Below are 26,055 nucleotides of genomic sequence, written 5' to 3'. Positions count from 1 at the left end.
TTGCGCGAATAAACATACCTACATACTTTTTCACTTCGTATAGTTTCAGGATAAGAAGAAACTGGCAGACATTGAAGAAGTCACATACTATAAAACTTTTCCTATTGGGTATAAATTATTTGTTCTATTCAAAGAATTGTATATGACTTCGTCTTTGTTCCCATATGACTTCGTTTTTGTTTATTCGTTCTTCATTCAACGTGAAGTGTTTTAGTTTTGGTAAGATTTGTTTTTTTATTATGAATTCACATTGAACACCCCTTTGGGAAATACACTTTTCGAGAAAACTTGTGCCCTTATTCAACTATTATCTTTAAACTAGCAACACGGTAATGAAATTTAACACACCGTAACAAAGTCTCATTATATTTGGTAGAAAAAATAGTATTCAATTAATTAACAAATACAAGATTACATCACCATGCGTGACATGGATAACGCATTCTAAACTTCATGTGAACATTTTTCAATGTTGAATTTAAATTTATTTGTTATAGATTCAACGATTCAATACAGATCTTCATTTGTTTTTTGTCTGTTATTAAATTCTATAGTAATTCATTTACTTAGTTGTCAGCGATGGTTCCTAAATACTATTTTGCGATTTAGGTATACTAAAATTTTAATAATAACGCTGGTTGCCATTCTTTTTGGATTTTAGCAGAGGTTACAAGTAAGTATGTATTTAGTAATTAGCGAGCAGTGTGGCGTGTGGTTCCATCCTAAAATACGACCACTCCGTCCATATCATCTCGTTGATGTCATACGAGGGACAGGGTCGTATATCCTAGGCAGTTGTTAGGCAATATCTTTCCTAAGGAACGCTGACTTCAGTCAGTTTGTAAAATTTTAGCCGAATCTTCAACATTTTTAAGTTATTTTTTTTACGCTGACCCCGGGTTCGCGGCGTCACAGCCCCGAACGCAACCGGGACATAAGAGAGAGTAATCAGTGAGCAGTTATGTAATACGGATATAAATATATCAATTTGAAATCACAATATAAATTCAAAAGGTCTTGACCACTTCGCAGCACAAAAGCCCTTTCAACCTGAAATAGAAATGCTTACAAACTCGGACTTGTTGCCAGAGGCGATTCCACTAAATAAGCCGTCGGAGTATAAAGGGATGTTTTTTCCAAGCAACCCTTTATTATGGTCGCTTGACTGAACTGCATTACATGCCCAGCGAGCACCACTGATTTGTGCAATTTCATCCTTCGTGTATGAGAATTTGTGTAGTGTTATGTTGTTTGACATTTATTTCATGGAATGTAAACATTTTCCCCTGATGTGTCTTTGAATAAATTTATATTTTTATAATAAATTTCTATCATTTTCACGAGACAGCAGAGAAAAATAGCGAAACAACGACAGCAGAGGAAAAAAATTAATCTCGAAAATAAAGATAAAAAATAGAAAGATATTCTTTTCGAGTGTGTTAATTCATAACACTGGTGTCAAATTTTATTTAACTTGCCTAAAAGTATGCATAAGCCACGATAAGGGCGAATTTTCTCAGAGAGCCATGCAGAGTATAACTAGGCGGCATATAATCTAGGCATACATATAACCACAACAAATCATTTTTGAGCACTTTGATTGAGTCTAAATAATGTGTCACGCAACACGCAACGCATTCCATTTTATAGAAGAATATTTCTTGGTTATCTCAACGACAAACCAGGACATTAAACCAACCAAAACATGGTTTAGAACCGGTAACCCGTTGACACATTTGCTGTGCGTTAACCTTATCTTGTTCCGCGGAGCTGTGTTTGGGACATATCCTTTCCCACAGCTACCTGATATCTTTCACCAAAACGTTGCGGATTTCCAGACGAAAATCATGTTATTAGCTTATATTTAGCCATCGTTTACTAGTTCATTTGCTGGAATGGAGGAGCCATAGTAATCTAACAGTCAAAAGGGTGTTTTACGTAGACTACCGAGGTCGAATATCAAAAAAGTTATGTCTATGACAGGGAGTGCAAGATTTGTTAATGAAATTATTCTTTTGTACATACATGTGTGATGTCGTAGTTACAATAGTGTTCATGCTTGTAACCCTTAACGCCGCATGAATTTCGCAAAAGATTTCAATAGAAAAAAATTACAATTCCGAATCTGTATTTTTTTCTTTTTGTTGATCTATGATTTTCATTTGATGTTTGTTTATAATCTGTGGCGGAGCGAGTATATTTCGCGAGACATTCCACTTCAGCTTCAAAATTGAAAAGATATAAAGTTATGAATTAAGTTACAAATATCATAGATTCGCATTTGTATTTCATATACATTTATGCGTCAATATGTAATTAATGTAAATGTACTTATTAGTTCTGCTCATGAATGCGTTTCAAACTTTCCTCATTCACATAATTATATTCTAATCATGATTCAGCGAATCAAACTCCAATATAATTCGCTCTGGAAGTCAGGGACAATGGCTATTAGAGTAACTATAATATCATTAATAGATACAGCGTCCTGTATCGCATATTTTGTTCATCAAACAACATTTAGAGATAATTTTTGTAACGTTTACTGATTATACTTTTTTTCTGTTTAAAACGTTCACAATACCGTTAAACGTTCACAAATAGGATATCTGAAAACTAGTAACTTACAAAAGTGATTATACAATATAGTTTTTAGTCACATTTATTTGACAGCAGCGATCAGTCACTGGGCTGGAAATCTTTTAAAATTAAAATTTAAAACCTAAAGTTTATTAAAGTTTTATAATTAGTAACTAGATGCGTTGTAGTTAACTACATCTAGTCCGAATTTTATCAGAATTGGTCCACAGATTTACCCGTTTAAATACAGACAGACAGACTTTCGCATTTATAATATTAGTATGGAATTACTACATTGGCTTAATCAGCGTATCATTATGTCACCCACCTATGTTATAAAAAATCTACATCTTATATTTGACGTAAATCAAATTATAATATTTTGAAGAGGTGATCTGTGCCCAGCAACGGGACACATAAACAAGCTACAGAAAAAAAAGAGATTTTATAACTATATTTTGCTTCGCGCGACGTGACTGAAAGGCAAATCACTCAATGTGCTTCGAGCCCCAAACCCCGAGTCACGATAACAAATGGTCGTACGAACTGTCAATGATGACGAATGATCCGTAAGTTCGTATTGATTCATTGATTGATGGTTCCCTTTGAATCGATTGCTGTTATAACTTGAGAATAGCCAGTTCAGCTAAAATATTGACTAATAAACCAACGTTTCATTTTAATTTATTTAGGTAATAGTAATTTGTGCGGGTCAATTCACGATGCATCACTTTCTTGATCTCAATTGGCTAAGCGGTTAAAATTAATGTAAATCCTAACCTAAAAACTATATGTATTACTGACAGCTCAAGTCCTATTTGATTTTATTATTTATTTTATCGTTGGTTTGTTTACCAGCCAGTGGTGTAAAATCACTGGCTGGTCCCTATATTATTAGAATCTCATTTATGCATTACAAGCTTCGATTTTCGTGACCCTTGATTCTCTCTGTATGTCTATTTTAAATTTAAATTACTTGCCAACCGAATTGATTGGCAAACACTCGCTCACTCCATATTATATGTCATAAACACGGTAAAGCGAAAGGTCGCTCATTGAGCTTTGATAAATTTCGAAACAATTTAGTTTTGAATAGGTTTAAAAGTATTTAATAATTAGGGCTAGTCAGCATGAGGGGTTTTTATCCACGTAAGCCTTGCAATACAAAATGTCCGCTTTCTTAACTCTCGTAAATGAGGCTTTAGTTAATGAAATACAAATTGCATGAAGGTCGCTAGTCGGATAGCTATTATAGATTATTTCAGACCACGGGCGACATCGTGAATAGATTTTAAAACGATTGTAAGCGAAGTCGTGGCAAATTGGCAATCAGGCTAATTAGCCTCTTCCCTTTCCATCGATTGGCTTTTATGCTGGTTTTAGTACGAGGAAATATTTGTCTATTAGTATTGATGAAAAACGATAGTTACATTACATAGTTCTATAACTACACTACTAACAACAACAACTACTACTTCTACTACTCGTATAACAACTATTTCTACTACTATTTTACGAGTAGCAATCCTATTGATGTTTTAGATGATTTTCGAAGTAAAAATCGTCTAACATATCGATAGTATTGCTTTGATCACGTTCATTCTGAGTATCGATAGCCTGTCTGAGTTTTAAAGTTGTACCTAGTATCTGCATCAATTAAGTGCACTAAAAACAATTCAAATAGTACACCAATTAAAAAGATATGACATTACAACTCCAAATGTCAATTTCACTAAAAAGCGCATTCCTAATAGGTAAGTAAGTATGGATTAGAACCCACTTCTAACAAAACATGATTTTCCAGATTGGCGCTTTGTACTGTACATACACGCACACTAGGCGCCACTGTCTAATGTGGCATAAACTATTAAATATAATATCTATTTATTTTTATTTTTCGCTGAGAAATCGATAATAATGTGGTGGTGGCGCTAGTGTGCGGGTACAAAGAGCTTCAGAATCAAAAAATGCGTCAAATGTAATCATGGTTTAAAATTAGATTTTTTCACACCTCTTTGTGGGTTTCTTTTCACGGAACTTTCATTACTGAGAGTGTCGCTGCGCGGAAATTAGGAACAGCTCGGTCCATTGATCCTTCCATGGTACCTCCACGCCAAGAATAAATTTAAGTGGTATTATTTTTTTGTCTTGGCATCTATTTTTAACTAACTCCCGATGTAAACAAAGGTGTGTTATACTTTTAACATATCGATGTGTTGTTTGTCTGTGCCATCATACGATATAATACAATAAGTCTTCCTAAAATACAATACAAAATACTATGTTGCACCTAAACTAAATAAAACAATAATCTTGGTTAAAGTTAACGTCAAAGTTGGTTGGTGCAACTCATCCTGAGTTTATTGATTTGTATTACAACATGTCATCGAAATAATCTCAAAGCTTAACGCGAGGTGTGACATCAACATACAAAACTGTTCAAAATAGAATTCCTAGATGTTTACTGCACAATTAATTTTGAAACAAAAGTAAAACAACAAACAAATCAAATGTGGAACTTCTCGTAAACAATCTCAAAAGTAAGCCTTTTGTTTGTAAAACTTTGTACTTGATTACTTGGACAAGAATGTTTCAATTGAAATAGTACTTAACCGAGGCACGTATTACCTGTGCAAAAACAATGATATTTAAACAAAAATAGCACAGAAATTTTGATTCGGTATCATTTGCGAATAAATGAAGTGGCCAGAGAATTAAGTGAATTAGTGAATTAAAGTAATTAAGTGAGTTAACAACATCACTACACAGTATAAAACAATAAGTCGCTTCCCGCTGTCTGCTCCTCAAATGATATTACGCAACGGATTTTGATGCGAGTTTTTTTTAATAGGTGATTTAAAAGTAATGCGTATAATTTATTACGGTTTCACGGGCAGCTATTCAACAATGTGAAAAAATATATAAACGAAACAATGTTTGTGGACATAAAATTATTATTCTATTTTGGCAAGCAAAGCACTCATTCATTGTTTTCACCGGGCTACACTTATGAATGGCATAGGAAGTATAGCACGATTAATGGGCGGCAGAAAGAGGTGCTGGGATGGAGATAAATGGCTGGTCGTAACTCCCACAGGGGTCCACAAAGGACCCTTGCATTATGTAGTACAATGATGAGCATATGCCTTGTTATATCTTTCTCCATAGTGATTCTTTGTTTGTATAAGCTATGGCATTTTTCGCATGCATTGGGGAGTGTCTTTTAGACTATGATCACTCCGTATAACTCCCGTGGAAGCAAGGAAGTTAAGTTATAACAGTATTCCCAAAAAGGTTTGCCGTTGACTCGGCCGGTCGTAAAATTACAGCCGATATTTAAAGATTTATTTTCACGTGGATACCGGCGGGCTTCAGTTTGCCACAGCCGGGAATGAACTCTCTTGAACCCAGAGATACAGAGATAGTAGTTATCTGATAGTACAAGGTGACTAAGGGACACATAACTTTAAAAGCTCATATGAAACAATAGTATTCCTAAGGAGGGCTGACATCAGGCGGGCAATATTTGAAGGTTTATTTTTTACTTTGTCATCAGACGAAGACAAATTGTTTAGTGGTTATTTAATATCCCCCAGTATAATAAGTATATTTGTGCGAATCCAACATTTTCTTTCAGTGTAAACTATCCTTTAGCCTGTCACTTAGAAACGTTAAATCAAAATCCATTAGGAACCCGATACAGGGCGTTCTCAGGAAACTTTTCGCGGCATTTCTCGTCCACACCGTTTTTAGTCACTTTAGGTGTTTTGTTTCCAAAGGAGTGCGACTGTTTTATTTATTTTTGTACTTTGAAATAATATCTCTTTTGAATGACAAAAAAAAATTTGGTCAGGATATCAGACTTCAATTTTATTTTTTCATTCTAACTTTCAAAATATTTTCTTTATGCGAAAGCATGACCATGAAAATTGGTCAATTTTTATGCGTATTTTATAACAAAAAAATAATTACGTATCTATTATGTTCTATATAGATATCTAAATAAATGATGTCATTAAGTTTTTTTCATATTCCTTCTTTGAAAAAGACAAAGAAAAAAATACCTACATATAAAGTTCTAAAAAACATCCACGACAAAAAACAAGGGAAATTGCAGATAAAAAATAATATTAAATTCATTCGCTGCTTAGAAATACGTGACTGCAATGAAAGTAGGGTGACCGTGAACTAAGCCAAGGAAGCCAGCGTTAGGAACGCTCGATACGTCTTCGCATGCCCTAAATGCCAGTGCCGCTAAGGAATACTGAGTTATAGGAAGAATTTCTTGAATTACTTATATGACGGTATTTAATTACTGGTATGTGAAAGGAGCACGTTTATCTTCTTTTTGTTTTCAAGCGTGGTGTACACGTTGAAAATTATAAGATTTTCACATATTTAATTTATCTCATACTAGCAAGAGACACGTGTATTAGAAATACTTACACAAGGTGAAACGAGACAGCATTAACATATTTTCTCCTTCATTGTGTACCGGCTTAAAAGCCGAGCAGATCGCGGTAAGTTGCTCTTGTAAACAAGAGCAAATCTCTGGGGGCTTACCATCATCTCTTATCGCGATCCACTTTACGACCGACGAAACTGAATTGCATCGCAAATTCGTACCATTGACTTAATTTTTAGTATGAATGCGATTCATTTTAGGTGCCTAAATTGAACTGAGTTGCTTTGGAATCCTTCTGTAAAAGTTTATGGTAGGCCTGCAGATCAGTGACCAGCTGGGCGTGTGAATATTTCTATCTCATGTTCGTAGGAACATGATGATAACGCTAAGATTTTTATTTATTTTGCCCTTGGTGGTAATATCTTGTTCTATTTTCAGCAGGTAGGTTTGTATCATATTTGTTATATCCAACATCATCAATCAGAATATATCTGTAATATTTGACATTCAACTAGAACGCTTGATTTTTGCTTACTCAAACAATAATACTATATAAAATTTTAACAACGACTTTGTTTATTTAAAATATTCGGCGAAGTGAAAATCTTAATGTAATATTTACAAAAAGCTCGCTTAATGAGTTAAAAACAAGATGTTTTTTAAAAAATAAATAGAAGTGTGAAAAATACTGCTCATTTTAGCTCGTGCTACCTTGAGCTCCTTTTGATGCATATTATATATGCATTTACGGGAACTGGCTGTTAATAAAAGAAACGAAACAATTTGTGAAAAATCTTGTAGAATATCCGATTAAATGCATTCCGGACCAGACATATGTACGCTTGTTATATATATTTATTTCTTTTTAGAATTCCTTTTTTAAATTTCAATTATTAAAGCCAACACTTTTTACTCACTTATTTCTAAATATTCGAATGTCCGTCGAGCTATAAATGCCCGCTCTTGTCATATTTTTTTCAGATTAGAGGAACCATTCTGACCACTGTGGACTGCCATAGTGGTCAGAATGTTACTGCTATAAAATAAAGTCCATATTTTGTTCATATTTACTGAGCATTAGCGCAAGGCTAGGTGTTAAGAGGATTTATTTCGAGCCGCGGAATCGCATCGAGGACGAAGCCTTACAAGCGTATGATCTGCGCTTATTGGTATGTAAATAACTATATATTGACAAATGGGATTCCTTTTTTCGCATAATTTTTTTATCCTAATTTAATTTAGCATAACGAGTTAGGCATATATTTTTACATTATTATATTAAAATAATATTTTTACATATTTTTTTTGGCATAACTTTTCAATAAGCATAATTATATATAATGCATTTTAGCATAATTTTGATTTGTATAAAGCTATAGCGTAGCAGTAGGTTAGGGTGCGGAAGCCAATATGCTATAGAATATTATGCTTAAAAATTGTTATGCTTATGTATAATAGGTATGCGTAAAAAAAATGTGGCTAAAACATTATGCCAAATTAATATTGTGCCTAACTATTATTATGATAAGGAAAAATATGCCATGTTAAATTATTTTGTATGCATAAAAATAGGGGACCTTGGCAAGTATGTTTGTCTGGGGTGTCATTTCGCTGTCAATTTTGTTCGCTCACGCCTGAGACTCACACACACCGAAGTATTTAATTTTGTTTTTAAACGGTGTGTGACAGATACAGTTGTGAATGAGACATCAACCTACCCAAATTCATTGCGAATTCGCCGCTATTACCGCGCCATAGTGGTACATGCAAGATAACTTGATGGGCTGTAGACTGTACAAGGATGAGAACCTAATAAAACATACAAGCAATATTACATCTATGTGATAGAGCCTTGAGATGTGATACTCGCAGGACTCGTAGCGTGTGGGCTCGGCGAATCATATTAATTAGTGAACACCTAATAACACGAATTCAAAATTCTTTATTCAATTTAGGATGATATACATCACTCATTGACGTCAAAAAATTACTTAGACTAAGTCTACTGCCGGCTTCCAAAGCGCAGGTGAAGAAGAAGCGGCACAACAAAGGACGTCAAGTAACAAATATAGGTCTTATTTTGACGTAACTAATACAACATTACCTGTGGTAGTAATAAGAATAAAGTTTTTGTTTTTAGACCAAAATCCGTTTAAGATAATATATATAGATAAATTAATGTCCAAACCCATCGTCTTATTATTTTTCTTTTCTTTACCCGATTACAAAGAAAAAAAGAAGAATTTTGATTTCCCTAGATTTTTCAGATGCCAGTCTTCACTCATTTTCTTTATTCATTTCTTCTTGGAAATCTCTATCCAGGTCGCCCAGGGAGTCTATAATTATCTGGAATTAGCTTCACAGTCTTATATCGACTGACACTTATTAGAAATTAAGGTTTTCTTAGAATATTTCATTTGTAATTTAATTGACATTTCAAGTCAAATAAAAAAACCATCATATCGAATCAAAACAAAGAAACTTCTCGAAAAAAAAATGTTAAAGTAAAATCCAATTTAGCTACTCTCAAGTGGAACAACAAATAAGAAACGAACGAGAAATTACTAAAAATAAAAGCGATATTTCGCGAATGAGTGACAAAACGTTCCTTTTGTTAAATTATTGATTTTAACTTGAAAAACTTGGAGACGTCCAACTTCTAAACTCAAAAGAAAAATAATATTGGATTTCTCAGTTCCGTAATTTTCCTTGTCATTTACAAAGTCAAAAGTGTTGGGAGTTGTGCCCGTTGTTTAGCTACTTTAACTTTAAATTATAGAAGTTTGACACACAGAAAGAGTGCCCTAAACAAAAAAAAAAGCTAATACATTTAGAATCAATTTAATTACTTGATCTGGTACAACTTCGACTTGTGATCTCTAAACTTTTTGATAAAATTTTATTTATTTAAATCATGACAGATTAATGAATTATTATTTATGAAAAAACGGACTTGTGTCCTCAACTATCTCTGTGCAAAATTTCATCAAAATAAATTCGGCTGTTTAACGTCATGTCGTCACTAAATATCGTGCGAACTAGAAAAGAAAAAGTAGGAAAGCGGGCCTTGGGCTCCGTTGCTTTACGGCTGAGGATGAAAACGCTTAGATGACATAGAAAGAGAGAGCGTAAACGACATAATATAAGCACGCATTATGGAATATGGATAGTCTTACTATCCATATTCCAAAGAGTCCGTGTTTCTAAACTATTTTTTATCTTTTCAGAATGAGTGCCTACACGCAGCCGTGACGTCACTCACGAAAAATGAGGCTGAACATTACGACAAATACAACTGTCTGTAAGTAGCAATAAAATCTTACAAGCACCCATAAATTCTACCTCCAATCAACTTTTATAGTCGGCTGGATTATACTTAATTAGCGAAGCGTTTTAATTTGGTCGTGTAAGATACTGAAGTTTTTATATTATGTGTACTAAAATGTTATTAGGCATTTCGGTTATATGTAGCATGTAAATATTTAATTTGCAGTAATATAGTGGATTTAGCTGAATTAATGGGTAAAATAGTTGCGCTTCGGGGCATTACTTCATGGTAATTTTGGGATCAATGTACCTGAAGTGCTGTTTCAGATTAGATTATGTACAAAATGTTATCAAAATCTGTCTGGTAGATTATGTGAGATTAGGATAGACAGAAATGCCCAAAAACGTGTAGGTAAAATAATTTTTAAAGGTCCAGTGCTAGAATACAGGTCGAATAGACACATTTGGCTTTTGGGTCGAATTTTGTTATCTAGTGGGATATAGACTAGAGTACCATGAGCAAAGGTTATTATGGTCTAGATAGTATACTTTATCTATGGCTATTAATCGAAGTCGGTCGTTAATGCATTACAAATTGAAGCTGAGATGAGACAGCGTAATATACGGCAAAGGCTCTTGCCCCTCTACGTGTGATTGTATGTCAAAACCATATCAATGATGTTCCACCGTATTAACTCACATTTAAAATATAATAGAAAAAGTTCATCCGCTTAGACACCAGTCTGTTCATCGCGACGTGTCGGAACCAACTGAGCCCCAACTCAGCGGTACGGCTTTTATATAGCATAGTGGGGGGCGGGGGGATTACGTAATGTTAGTATTTTAGACATTACACTACAGGCAGTAACGATATAATTTTGTTCACAGGCGAAGACTTCCGGATGACGTGAAATCATTTAAGAATTATGTATATTTACAAGAAATATACGACGCTGTACGAGCAACTGATAGTAAGTTTGAAATATTTAGTTCATGGATGGATATGCTTAATTAACGGACGCCTGCTTGACATGACAATAATACTTGACTACAATATTCCTTCATATGTATATTTTTCTGTCCCAAAAACACGTTACTTAGTAACACATAACTTTAATTTACAAAACAAGAATCTGTAATTGGCATTAAGATTAACACTGTAAGATAAAATGAAATTTTGTTCAAGTGCTGTTGATTCTATGATAAATAAAAAAAAAAACATAAATTTTAATTATTGATTTAAACGAAAAACAAATACGTAAACAACCAAATCATGTCTACACGTCCGTCCATGCCCAGCTGACTGAACTTTTAAGCAGTGCTATTTTCATTCTTCCTGATACCTCATATTCCTCTCCTGTATCAGTTGTTCTACAAAATTTATTATCTTATCTCTGCGGGGAATTTTATTAACTTGCAAAAATTAAATATCATTATATTTATTTTTTACAAGCTTTTATTTAGTTTCATATGTCTGTAGCCAAATCTCGTAAGTTAAACGTCGACCTAATGGTGCATCCACGATCGGCTCTCGACGAGGGTATTTGTCAACAGTTTACTGCACAGATAATTTTTTTGTCACGTGTAGACTGCAAAAAGACAACTTTAAAAGCTTGTCTATGTATATAAAATTAAAATGTTATATAAAGCTAAATAAGCTTTAATTAATTTTAGATTACTTTTATTTGTAATTGTTTATAAGTACTTGGTCAATAATCTATTCAGTCGTGCGTGTTTCTGCTGTAGTGGCTGACATCTATCAAACGGATTTTCAAGCCCACTTTCACAAAAAACTCATAAATTCCTCGCCTTTGTTCTGTGACATGTTGATGGGCATCCACACTGACAGATTACATTTGTGCACGCGACGACATGTACATACACTAAAAATAATTCGGTACGGGTCAGTTGCACCAGTCAACTTTGACGTTAATTTTAACCCAGAAGAGCACAAAGTACACTATTTTATTTAAACGTCAGCGGCACGTAGAGTTAACGTCAAAGTTGACTGGTGCCACTTACCTTAAGTATGATTAAGGCTTGCCTCTTTTATGGATATTAGGAGTGTCAAGCAACGCAGGTGGTATTCCTACCAGAAAAGAAAATAAAGGCGTGTAAACTCTCTGTCAAGTCTACATTCGTAGACAAAACAAAAATCTATAGACTTCGACATATCATCCGTTTCGCCCATACAAAGAAAGTGCGTACAGTCAACAGCACATCAAGTAACCATGCATGAATCTATCTCTATGGCATAGTAATAACGACGAATTTGTAGTATATTTGGATAGGTTAATGTGCTATTGACTGTACTAGAAATACACGAGAAGAAACATGATTAACCGCTAACACGTTTTTCCCACATCACGTCTTGCGTTTGGTTTTACAATGTCTGTCTTGCCACTTTGTATGAGAGGAGCCGAGAAGTTTTATGGAAATTATCTACCTGAATCCAATTATATAATTGAATTTGCTTCCGAAACTGCAAGTAGGTATAATATAAATTTTATCAGAACATTAATTCGGTTACGGTAAGTCAAATACTGAAAAGCATTGTTGAAAATCTTTTCTATTTTGATCTATTATGACTGATCTATTTCAGATGAAAGGTATTGGACTATGGAGTTCAATGTCATTGCTGCTAATACACATTTTTGTTTAGTTTTCGGAAATTTATTTGCTTTAGTCAAACTAAGGTTTAGATTTGTATACAAATTCATATGGCACGATTCAAACGGATTTAACCACTGAACCATAACCGCTTCGCCGATACTATTAAGCTACTTTTTCGCGAATACCTCTACAGATAAATAAGAAAACAAGACAATTAAGAAAACGGTCGTAATATTTACAAAGATAGGCTCGAACGAGACACATTTTACGATCAAGTCGACGATTTTAATTGATCACTATCATTTGTCTTGACCTTTGTTTACTTCTAAGAGGAAATATCCGAAGAATAATGGCCGACGCTCTCGGCGCAGATTTATAATAAAATTATTTCTATACTAGCTTTTTACCCGTGGCTTAGTCCGCTTACATGCCTTCAGGAACAGTTTTTCTTCGAATTAAAATGGGATTGGGAAAGTTGAAATAAAATATCCTTGGCATTTTTATAAGCATTTAGCGCCACCTAAAATATAAAATACAGGTTTATCGCTAATCCTACGGGAACAATAGTGTTTTCCGGGGTGAAAGGTCCCTATGTCCTTCTCCATACTCTTAATTATATGACAGGGTGAATTTTTATACATTGGCAATATTTTGTTTACATGAACAGTCCATGATTCGGAACAACTTTTAGTATGTATGGGAGGAAATCGCGAAAAAGAAATCAGCTGTTCTATACAAAATTAAATACAAGTTTTGTAAAAGTTGTTCAGTACCATCGACTAAGCATGTAGATAAAATAATGCCAATGTATAAGAAATCATTCTGTATATATGCGATATTTAAAGAAGATTGGTTGAGTATATAACGCGTGAAGAGTTAACAAACAAACAAGCTTATTTTCGCATTTATATTATTTGGGATCGGGATGCTGTCGTGTAATGATGATGTATTATCAATTTGAATTTTAAATTTCCTATAAACTTATTTATGATTGCTTCTTGAGTACCTTTATTGTACTTAGATTCCTATTGGTACGTTTTACATTTACACTGTTATGTTGTGTATATAAATAAATAAAGATTGATTGATTGATTGATGTATATCAGGGAAAAATCGAAAATAAAACTCGTCTCGAGAGCTGCTCAAGTGGGTATCATACCTTAAGTTGAAGATCCTTCATTATTTTCCCCTTATAACCAAATACTTATTGAAAAATTTGCAAAAATATCCTAAATATCATGATACTACGTAGTGATATAGTTAAACATTTAAAAAAATTATACTTACAATTAAGTAATTTACTTTGTGAAATGTAAGTTAGTAGTGTAAATTGAATGTTTGTAGTAAATATATTAATATTATTGAAATATAAAATTTTAAGATTATTTCTTTACGCGGTCTATGGGATTAAAGTGTCACAGCGGGGAATGCAACCAGTAAAACGCGAGAGGTAGAATAATAAGTCTAAATGATTTGTATATTTATATCGAGAGGTTATAGGCCCAAAATAAGAATATTTCTCTTCAGCTCCACGTTTTGACGCATCAATCATCTCGTACTGGGAATCAAACATTAAATATTCACCAAGAAACATACACAGGGCAAAATGAATGATGGGTACGCAACGATGCTTATCTTTACTACATATTTCTACTATCTTATGATTTATATGGCAACTGTATAAATGATTAAGACAGCCTTCTTTTTCACTCGGGTTGCCTATAGAGATCTGGATTCGAACAACTGCGCCAAGCGCGTCGATAAACATGGTGAATTTTTGTTACTATATGAACAGTGGAAAATAGAAAAAAAAAATTAACTTTTTAAAATATTACTAACTAGCTTTTATGTATATCGCGTGTATATATCTGCGAAAGCGATAACGACGTGATTTTTATACAAACTTTAACCTCTCATTATAATAATTTATTTGAATGGGGGTGTTTAATTATGCAGACCAAATTTCATCGAAATCGGTCCAGTGGCTTAGTCGTGAAAGCGAAACAGACAGATAGACAGACTTTCGTATTTAAAATATTAGTAAAGATTAATGTACTCCGATTTAACGTCAATAAGTCATGTATATCATCCTAAAATTATTAAAGAATTTTGAATTTGAAAAATTTTAATTTAACCCAACTACTGGTCTGATTTCATGGCATAAAAAACAAGAACATGTTCAGTTTTGTTACAACTTCAGTTTACTAGATTGAAAATGAAACTATTTTTTTGCGAAAAAAAATATCAATAACTAGAATGATTAAATTAACGGTCGCAACTTCTAATTTTCAAGTACATATTTAAGACTTATTTTAAAATAATATCTATTAAAAATTTTAAATAACCGACTTAGCTATCTGAAACATTAAAGACCAAATTGTGTACTGTACCTATATATGAGCAAAAATAATTAATTTTATTTAGAACAAAATTCAAAAATTCCCCGACTTTCAGCAGACACGCGAGCGGTTTGAATGGAAATGGAGACGCGCTAAAAATAGCGAGACAGAAATCTGTGACGTCATAATCAACTAACGAGAAGAATCTTCATTCAATCATGAATGGGTTACAGGAATGAATATGTTTCATTATATTAACTTTTTTTTCTTCAAAAACATTTATGTATTTTTTTTCACACAATTTGTTCCGGCTGATTTTTATGAAATTTGGAATATTCAAATCTGGATTTAAAATATGAGTTACTTTTAGGGTAGGTTCCACCATTCATTACAGACGTTAACTGTAATCTGTGCGAGGCCGCCGATTACATAAAATGGCATACTTTACGTCGTTTTTGCGCAGGTTAAAGTTAACGAGATAGTTAACTGGTGCAACCCACTCTTAATTTCATTTCAGACCATCAAATTTAAATCCTTTGATAATATTCTGCATCTCATTTCACAATAAATCTCATTGTCGTATTTCCTAATGGCTTAGGGTAGTGGTCATTCGTTGAATGAAACAACTGGGCACTATTAATGGAGTGGTTTGCCATTGCATTCTACATTTCACACACAACTTAATAATCAACCAGTGCGCAGGTTTCCTCACGATGTTTTCCTTCACCACAAGCAAGTGGTGGTCGATGAAAGCTTCTATACATGAGTCAGATCGGTATACAAACTCATGTGGCACGAGTAGGATTCGAACATGGCACCACAGGCGATCCACAGGCGGGGGTCTTAACCATTACACCACCACCGCTTCAAGCGATATTATACCTTATAGTTAAGTGAAAATTGTTATCAATGTCTACTATTTTTTATTTAATTTATTTAATGCTATCATGTTTACCGCATCCCCTTGGTTCACTTCTTTCTCTTTCCACACAAAGGTTGTCGGGAAGAAATTGCATTTGTGATAAGTCCACCTTTGCGCTCATTTATGCTTCTGTAAATGGCGCATTGGAAAGTTCATTTATCCATCTATTTACTGATCTATTTATTATTTCGTTCACATATTTAATATATATATATATAAGCGGTGAGCTGACGATATCGTCAAAGACGCTGGACGTTAGCTGCTTTTAGTTTATTTAGCTAGCAGCAGCATTTTTGAGCAAGGAATCATTTTCACCTTCAGATCCACAGGTCTTAACCATTACACCACCACCGCATCGATAAAATACAAGAATAGAAGTAGAATTGATAACTTCTTTTTGTAGATGTTTGAGAGACGCAAAAAGCTTCATTACCAAAATGGGTCGCTAGATGGGGTCACGGGTATCGGGAGGGTACTGAACCGGTACCCAAATCAAAGGATACCCAGTCGAAGAGGGACGCTGAGTGTAATGGGTAACTTTGAAACGGGTTTTGGACGTTTGGATGTGATATATTTATTACTTATCTGTGTACAATTCTAAATGTTGTTGTAACTATTATTATAAAATATATTAAAGTTTAAATGTTTTGTGCATTAAATTGTGATCGGCATAAAAACACTTAACGTCTTTTTTGAGAGATATACTTAGCACTAAAAATATAAATATTAACAACTGCCTCAGTTGCACCAATCAATGTTGTTGTCAACTTTGACTTGCGTGCCGCCTGCTTCGATACACTCTGCGGCACACTTTGCGTTGTTATGTGTAGGTTTAAGTTAACGTCAAAGTTGACTAGTGCAACCCATCCTAAATATTAAATATATATTTTTATGTAATTTCTGCCACAAGCGTTATTCGTTAAAATGTTGTATTCAAGGTGTAACAATAATAATATCCGTGCAATATACCCGTTAAGAGCTGCTACTAGGTGCACCATCAGGTCACGGTTACCATAATAAAGCAATATGGAATCTAAAACGACGTGGATAAATTCAAGTCAATTTTCGGTAGGATCAACGAAAGTAGACGAAATTTAACGTGCAAAATTTGATTCCCGAGAAACAAACACTGGAACAAGTGAAACTAAAATAAAAGCTTGTAAAAATATAGCCACAAATTCGTCAATTTTAAATTAGCCCACTCAATATCGGTGGTTAAGATGGGTGACATTTATTTTGGATGTATTTGTGCGGTATTCCAGAGCCATTTCTTAAGCGGAGTCCCGCGACTTGATCGATTGTCTGTCAGTCTGTTTATAGACAACCGTTTGTTATTAGCAAGATGGATGAAATTTTATTGGTGTTCGGTCGATTTCATTTTAATATAATTTTTATAGACATTTAATTTGTGCCGGTGAAAAATAAATTGGGTCATCTTAATAGAATTGTTATGTTCAAGAAACAAATGGCTAACGAAAAATAGGATCATTCTCACTAGTTCCACTGGCAAATAGTTCCATGGAACAAGTGTGAATTTTCATTCACACAATGATCCGAAAAATAATTGTTTGATGATAACATGTCTAGAAGAAGTGTGGCCTAGAAAGGAATTCTGTTTTTATGTCAATGTGTCACTCATTATTGGTAAAAAAAATCGCACAAATTCTATTCATAGTCTATTCTATCACTAAAACTTATAAAATAAATCCCAAAGTCGGTAATTAAGTCTGTGTATTTAGTCTGTGCAATTAATAATAATAATTATATATGGTCGGACATATCACTCAGATTGAGTTAACCACAAAGTAAGCTGGAGCCTTGTGTTCTCGGATACTAACTCTTTTATATAAATACTAGCGGCCCGCCGCTGTGCCAAATTTCATCAAAATAGGCTCAGTAGTTTTTGAGTTATTCATTACAAACAAAAATACAAATCTTTTCTCTTCATAATATTAGTAAACATCCAAGAGCCAGTACAATTAGAAAATGATCTATTTCATATTGTCCTGACCGCCTCACTTTAAACCCTGATTCCTAAAAAGTATATCGATTAACACCAACCCAAGAAATTGCTACAACGTTATGCTAATTTAGTCTTTACGGATCCACTTCAATCCTGGCTTCTTACTGATCGTTTAGTAAGATATCAGCTAGTAGCATAGTGGAGGTGAACAGTTTACTGTGGGAACGGTAACTTGCTGTTAACATGCGATTCATTTTAGTACTTAGATTATTTTTATCATGGTTTAGATTTATAGATTTCGTATATAGTTTACTGCACCCTCTTAGTTTACTTGTGCCTCTTTCCATCCAAAGGTTGGCTGGAAGAAATTGCATTAGCGATAAGTCCGCCTTTGCACTCATTATGTTTGAATATCTTGTTATAACTGTACTCCTTTGTAAATGGTGCAATAAAGAGTTTATCTATCTATCTATATTTGTAGCGTCCATTGATAGTGGCAAGAAAGTTGTTGTATGTGTTTCATTCCACGATCAATGACCACGACCATAAAGATATACGACTATGAATAGAAAAAAAAATCAACATTAGTAACTAGTGAATAATCCACCCTGTCTTGAATCAAACTAAATCTAGTTGACTAGGTTATAAGAAGATATTGCTTATATAATTTTATACTTATAGCAAAAAAAAATACCAATATCCGTTACAACAACATTTAAATGATGTATTATTAGAGGGAGTATACATAGGATACAAGTAGGTTATATTACAATAAATATTATTTATAATAATAATTATATAATTTTATCATCAATTCGGTTTTCAAATATATTTACTCCAAAGTAAACATTTCGAGAAGCAGTAACGCAAAACGTTCAAAGTGCGTTCACAATTCCAAGCGGTAGTGACATAAAGTGCTAACTCAAATGATTACAAAACAGGCACGTAGAAAAGACACTTTTTTGTCACAATATTTCACGCAACTTAATATTCTAGCCAAGATTTCGTGGGACAAGACGTAAATTAGCCGATTAAGGCAGACCGTTAGAACAACATGGCGGCGGAGCGTGGAAAATTACGAGTCCGGAATTAAGTGGCTCCTGTAGTTTATTTTCACTGCATTGAAATTAACTTGCAAAGCTTTGTACATGCTATAGTACGCTAGTAGGCACTCTTTGTTATACTACTGTGATTATAGTACAACTAATAAAGGAAGACAATTTTAGATTTGAACTACACAAAACCGAGATATGCGAAGAGAAAAAAAAGATCTGACGTATTTATAAAAATCTAAGTATTAATATGTATGTGTTCATTTTCTTTTTATATATAATCTTCTCTATTTATATTGTACGTTACTGATACCTATACATGTCCTCTCTACCTATCGCCAGTTGACTGTGATTCCTATATGGGATAAATACACCGTCGTAGTACAACGGTGGACCCTCCGGTCAAGAAACGGTTGTACATGTATCTTTCTTGAACGAAGGGTCTTTTTAATTTTTTTTTAATATTTCCTATGTAAAGATATAGCATAGCTCTGCTGTTTATATACCCATGTAAAGATATAGGTTATCCACAATTTGCAAACAAAATCACAACTTCGAAATCAGACTACAAATTCGAAATAAAAGCGATTCGATTCGTATAACTCGATGTAATTTCGGATCGAATTTAATTATTTGTTTGTTTCCAATCCCAAACTTGGTCTTTCGGGAGCGAAAATTGTTTAACACTTTAAAAAGCTTTGAAAAATTTAATTCATTTTCATCGAGATCCGATAAGAAACAGATAGGGTATTGATAAAAAATTTTGTTTCAAACTTTCTATTTTTGTAAAGAAATTCTTTATACAACAAAAAAACTCAAATAACTAGGTTAGTTGTAGTTTTAGACCCCTAGACATTAAACCTTATACAAGCTTTGTTTTTGACATTCGGTAAAAAGTGTCTGATTTGACTTGACGAAAAGCACTGTTTGTTTGACTTTAATTAATGATTCAATTTTTTAAGGATTTTGTTACATAATTTTCGTTAAAATCCACTTTGATAAAAATAATTTGATTGTAATCTGACAGATTGAACTAACTGCTACATTATACTGCCTGATGCGATTGACCAGTTTGCCTTATCCAAAACTTGCGAAACACAACTTTTAACGCTATCTTTTCGATATCTTACGTATATATATACTAACATAATATACTTCATCAACAAGCAGTGAAACAGGCCTTAAATCTTCTATATTTTTATTTCTGTTGTTGTAAGAATGAAAATGTCTCTGTCACTGAACACTTTCATATAGTTTTGAAGCTATAATTATATTATTTGTTGCAGGTGTCAACACTACGGACTTCATGGCGAAGCTAGGGGAATATTTAATACTAACTGCTTTCTCGCACAACTGTCGACTGGAGAGGGCGTTTAAATGTTTAGGCACTAATTTAACTGAATTCCTGACTACCCTCGACAGTGTTCACGATGTGTTACACGATCAGGTATGTAGACATATACAAGGGTTTTTTAATAATTGCACAAATTTTCACAAAAAAACTCAGAACATGAAATATAACAACTTCAACAACTTTTAAATTAAATAAATAGCGACGAAAAATTTCGACTTTCCATATTAAGTCCGGTCGGCTGATCAACCATCTTGTATGAGAAACGAATAAATTTTTGCCATTACTTGACATCGTTTCCTTCGGATACCGACTCAATTTTATCAGCCGTACGAGTATATGCCTACAAAGTTTGTGCAGTGTACAAAAAAAATGCATATATAATATTTTCGGAAACGTATGTATATTCGTGCTGACAAAACGACAAGCAAAAGAAAGTTGTTAATACATTTTTAATCACAATAAAGTGGACTTTATAAGAAAGGTAGCTTAGTGGTAAATGCATATAACATACTGACTTAAAGGAATTAAATATTACACCAAAATATAATTTTATAGTATAATTACAGAGTTTTACAACATAAGGTACTACTTATTTTTTTAAATTCATTGTTAATGTTGCGTGATTCGATAACAAAATGAAGATATTTATGAAAGAATAGCTATGGGGGGTGACGACTTATGCTTTGTCATTACGTAACACAAAAGACAAAACAATGTTACTTGGTAAGATTATAACACAAAGTTTACCTCCAGGACGACGCCCTTAGAGACGAGACCCTGGAGTACGAAGCAGCCTTCGTATGCACGACCTCCCAAGAAGGCAAGATAGAGTTGCACCTGACGACAGAGAGCGAACCAGTAGCCTATCTCCTCGTAGGCAGCCTGAAGAAGATCGCGCGGATGCTGTACGATACGCAGACTGATATAAGACTGACGAGCTACACGAACGATCCAAGGAGATTTAGGTGAGTTATAATTAGACAGCAATTACCTAATTGCTAATGATAGTAACTACCTAGTTACTATATAACAAGAAGCAATTAATACATTCGTAATGAAGAAAACGAAGAAGAAGAAGCGTCACGTAACGAAACGAACGAATATTCACGTTCAATTTTCGACCGACGTCAACACCACATCCTTCAAAATAAAGAACCTTTATACAATTTTAAAGGTCACAACATTATTTAAATTTTATATTTCTACACAGCACTGTTTAACTATTTAAAAATTTGGAAAGCAAAATAATTCTTGTGCAATGATGATTTGAGTTTGAAGCTGAGGGATACTGATGAAATAAATATTATCGTGGGAAATTTAAGCCGCGGGAAAATGGATAATAGTTATTTTTATCACCATAGTTACGGAGACTAAATAAATACATTTTTAATTGGTTATTTTAAAATCTAGTCATTCTCGTCAAGAGAGTCATTTAAGTAAAACATGTAGATCTAGAATTAAATGTGCATTAACACTGACTACCTGAATAAAAACTGAGTTAAAACGAGAATCGTATTCCCTTTCTTTATACCATCTGTCATTGTAATTATGATGGCAATAGTAATTGTTTTTCAAGACTAACAAATGAAAAACGTAAAACATAACTAATTAATATAGGTAATTCGAATTTTAATGCTACCTAATTTGTCCTTATCAAAACAGAGCCTGAACACAAAATATTAAATTACGCAGACGTACAGTCACAACTCGCAAACGACGAGACATCTAATTCTGAAAGCCTTTGAAAAATTGACGTCACTTAGAAGACGATGCCATTAAGCACATTTTGTATAAATTGTATCATTTTCTGTAAGTACATCCCCAATCCGGAGATCAGTCAGATCGTATTTCGTCTGTAAAATGAAGAGGGTAGGTTGTCAGTTTGCGTTCATTGTTAGTGTTTATAATACTGAAAATTCAACATTACTTGCATATACGTTCATGACTTGCATATTAAAGTACGAAATGCAACTACAAAAATTTCTAGCCAATTTACAGTTTAATCGCACGCCATGACATTTTCATAAATTTCGTTTACTTACGAGTATACTACACTAGATAATGGATTATAGTAGAAAGTAATAAAGGTAGGTTTTCCTTATACAATGTAGTCACAATTTGCTATACGGATTTGGTGGTTGCCGCTTTCGGATTATGTCCTATAGAAAACTATAAAAACAACCATTGCCACGAATAATTATTAAAAGAGTTATGCATTTTTTTAATTATCTTTTTGGGTTTACATGTATTTTATATAGTTATGCATGTATGTGAGTATTTTCTTATCGAAATATTACTATTACCCTTATATTTTTTTGTGTACAATAAAATCAGTCTCGTGGCCTATCGATAGCAAAATCTAAGAGGTTTACAAGATTTAATATGAAACAAACCAGACAGTTTCAGTCAAAGTCATCAATTTTTATGGCGCGTCGTAAAGATATTATGACGAAATGGCACCAGGTACCAATTTTTCTTGTTTACGTGTGTAAGTTATTTTTCTTCCGAGATTTATATTATATCTATCTGTTTTTATACACCAACAAATTATGTAACTATAAATTTTTGGGCAATTTTGACTCCTAAATGCCCTTAGCAATTCACTAAGCGAAGATTGCTGGTGGCGAAATATGTTAGGCCATTATTTTTTAGGACGAATGCCATCAAAGACGATATGCGTGCCCATGGTCTGAGAGCTATGAATGACTCGACGACCGATGACAAAGTAGGAAAGTGGACCTTCTGTCGTTCAACGGCTAAGGTAGCAATCAGGAAAACGTTCATATGAGAGAAAGAGATTTTTTAGACAAAGACAAAAAATATTTATTTCCAAAAACATGAGATTACTTTTTTGTATTTTTTGTTTACATTTTATTAGGATCGACATTGATTATTGTAAAAACTTTATCATGCCACATTCATATTATCTAACAAGAATCTTATCTATCCGTAATTCCGGTCATAGTCTCGGCCGTGAGGTCTCAAAATAAAATTAAAAGTTGGGACCTTTCATTAAGTCTTAACCATTCAACCACTTCCGCTTCTGACTACTAGACTGAGAAGCATATTAACAAGAATTCACTTCCAGATATGAAATAAACGCAGTCCCACGTCAGAAGTCCGGAGATGACGTCAGCCAATCAGTTGAGGCTGGAACTATCGCTTCATCCAGCAACGTTTCAGACCTGAAGATCGGTGTTGCTAGCTTTTGCAAGGCTTTCCCGTGGCATTTCGTGACTGATAAGAGATTAGAGCTGGTACAATTGGGTAAGTTTTTAGTATTCATTTATTTATGTAACTAACAACTGCGGCCATTTATTTATGTATCAACCTTCGAGAATAAATTATCTAAATGACAGTGAAAACTGCATCAAAATCCATTGCGTGGTTAAAAAGAAGAAGGCTTAGAAACAGACAGGCGTCGAGGTCGACCTTGTTTTATTGGCACGCGTATCATCCTTGACGACATCAAGCCAGCATTTCTTAGGTTTACCAAAATTTGTTCTGTACTAAGCATCGATACAAAAATATAAAACCATAAACAGAATAAAATATACTCACCAAAAGGCCACGGGAAAGTTTAATTATATACCTATTTGATACTCCACGTATCAGTTAAAAAACCACCTTAGTATTTAAACGTTTTGGGCGATTTTCCTATATGAATACGTCCAATTGTACGTTCCAAAGATGTCATCTATCTCTCACTTAACTCAGGGATATAAACTCAGATTGAAGAGTAGCAAATTATTGTATATTTTTTTACAATTAACATATCTTGTCCGGTCCTCTATTCAAAAAGTGGCAACACGGCCGCTATATTCTAGTTGATTGATGGGTGACTGATGGGTGAAAATATTTACATGAATTTACATGAAAGCATTTAAAAATATATTATATAAATGTTTTTGTCTCGTACACTTTTGCACAAATTAAAAAAAAATCTAGCGTCTGTACTCACAGCTATAAAGTAAATTCTATTCTGACGTCATTCAATAGAATATGCGGAGCATCGCAGTCAAGAAATCGAGACTCCAAATAGATTTTGTATTCAGTCGTCTGTTCTCCATGGCCTAGAAAGATATAGATAGATATCTAAAGAGATATAGACAGACACACAAAGAGCAAACTTAACGTTCAATTTTATATATTCTTTCTGCCTGGAATGCCTAAATACCTAATCAAATAATGTAAAATACACAACACACATATTATGTAGACTAATTAACAGACTAAGTACAATTTATTTACTAAAAATTTATTTAATAATCGACATGGTGCTCCATTTATAAGTGTATTAAAATAAAAAAGACATGTGCGCGTTTAATACCTGTCGTTTAATATATAATTATGCAACGCGAAAGTTTAAAAGTTATACTTACGATTCGCCTTTCAAATTCTCTCATTTTTCCAAGAAGGGAACCCGTAATGACGCTAGAATAGGGGGAAAAATTTACGATAATGTAACTCGTTATGTAGGCCCTCTCAAATGTAGTCGAATTTTCTTTTTTTAATGACACTATGGAGAAAAATTTTTGTGGAAAATGTGAGTAAGAGAGTGTAAGTGGATCTTGCTTAGGAACAGGAAATCCAATTCATAAAGGTTATTTTCCATATTTAGATATGTTAAGTAGTATATTAAGAAAAAAAAAATTTTTTTTATATTTTTTTGTATATATAGTTTGAGTCCCACTGCTGGGCAAAAGGTTCCCCTAACTTCTTCCACGCATTCCTATACTTTGTGTTCTCTTGCCATTCTTTGTCGAACTTTTTGATGTCGTCCGACCATTCTCGTCCTAGGCATTCCTCTTTTCCTGTAAAAATAAATATATCAACATAATTTTAACACGAAATTCAAAGTGAACTAATTTCTAGGACGTCAAAAAAACCTACTTGTGCCGAGTCTGTTGTTTATAATACTTAAGTTAATTAGACATTCTTTAAATTATTTGGAAAAATCTCGACTCGTGAAATTGGAGTTTTTTTCCTCTGCAAATTAAGATTTATTGTCGGTGACAATTGTAGAATTAATAATTTTTTGTTGTTCTAAAAAATCATTAAAATTGTAATAACTGAAAAAAAATATACGTCAATTAATCAGCGAATTTCGTCGCGAAATTGTTTGTCAAAAATGTATTAGGCCAATACGCCTTTATATTTGTACGAAAATGAATGTGGAATTTCAATCGCTTTTAAAGGAGGATTTTGGCTCATTTCGAATTCAAATTCTGCTGAGAAAAATTCGCAGACTGATTATGAAAAATGTGGTGGGTATGATATAAACCAGGTGTTCTTATACTTTTAGGACTCTATCTGTGCAATTTTAAGAGAAATATAATAAGTATTAATCTTATATATTATAAAAAAAGAATGTCCCTATCGCGTCTGTCTCTGTCTGTATGAACGCGACAAACTGAAAAACTACCGGACGGATTTTTATACGGTTATCACCAATAGATAGTGTGATTTCTGAGGAAGGTTTAGTTGTATAATTTTTTATGGTTTTACTTGAGCGAAGTAAACACTTTGTTGCCAGAAAAACATAATACTCGGTACAATT

General features: G+C 33.5%; 1 protein-coding gene across 2 annotated transcripts in view; it reads left to right on the top strand.

Annotated features, from left to right (window-relative positions):
- Positions 1 to 26,055, top strand: part of Gycalpha99B (Guanylyl cyclase alpha-subunit at 99B) — an 84,046-nt gene that overhangs the window by 23,334 nt on the left and 34,657 nt on the right. For both annotated transcript variants that reach the window (XM_053760103.1, XM_053760104.1), the window contains exons 3-7: positions 10,213 to 10,286; positions 11,141 to 11,223; positions 20,428 to 20,588; positions 21,249 to 21,460; positions 23,584 to 23,762. In XM_053760103.1, the coding sequence (XP_053616078.1) occupies positions 10,213 to 10,286; positions 11,141 to 11,223; positions 20,428 to 20,588; positions 21,249 to 21,460; positions 23,584 to 23,762 (709 nt within the window). The remainder of the gene's footprint in view (positions 1 to 10,212; positions 10,287 to 11,140; positions 11,224 to 20,427; positions 20,589 to 21,248; positions 21,461 to 23,583; positions 23,763 to 26,055) is intronic.

Source organism: Plodia interpunctella, chromosome 20, assembly GCF_027563975.2.
Source record: "Plodia interpunctella isolate USDA-ARS_2022_Savannah chromosome 20, ilPloInte3.2, whole genome shotgun sequence".
In the NCBI taxonomy this organism is placed as follows: domain Eukaryota; kingdom Metazoa; phylum Arthropoda; class Insecta; order Lepidoptera; family Pyralidae; genus Plodia; species Plodia interpunctella.
This window is presented reverse-complemented; position numbering and strand designations above follow the sequence as displayed.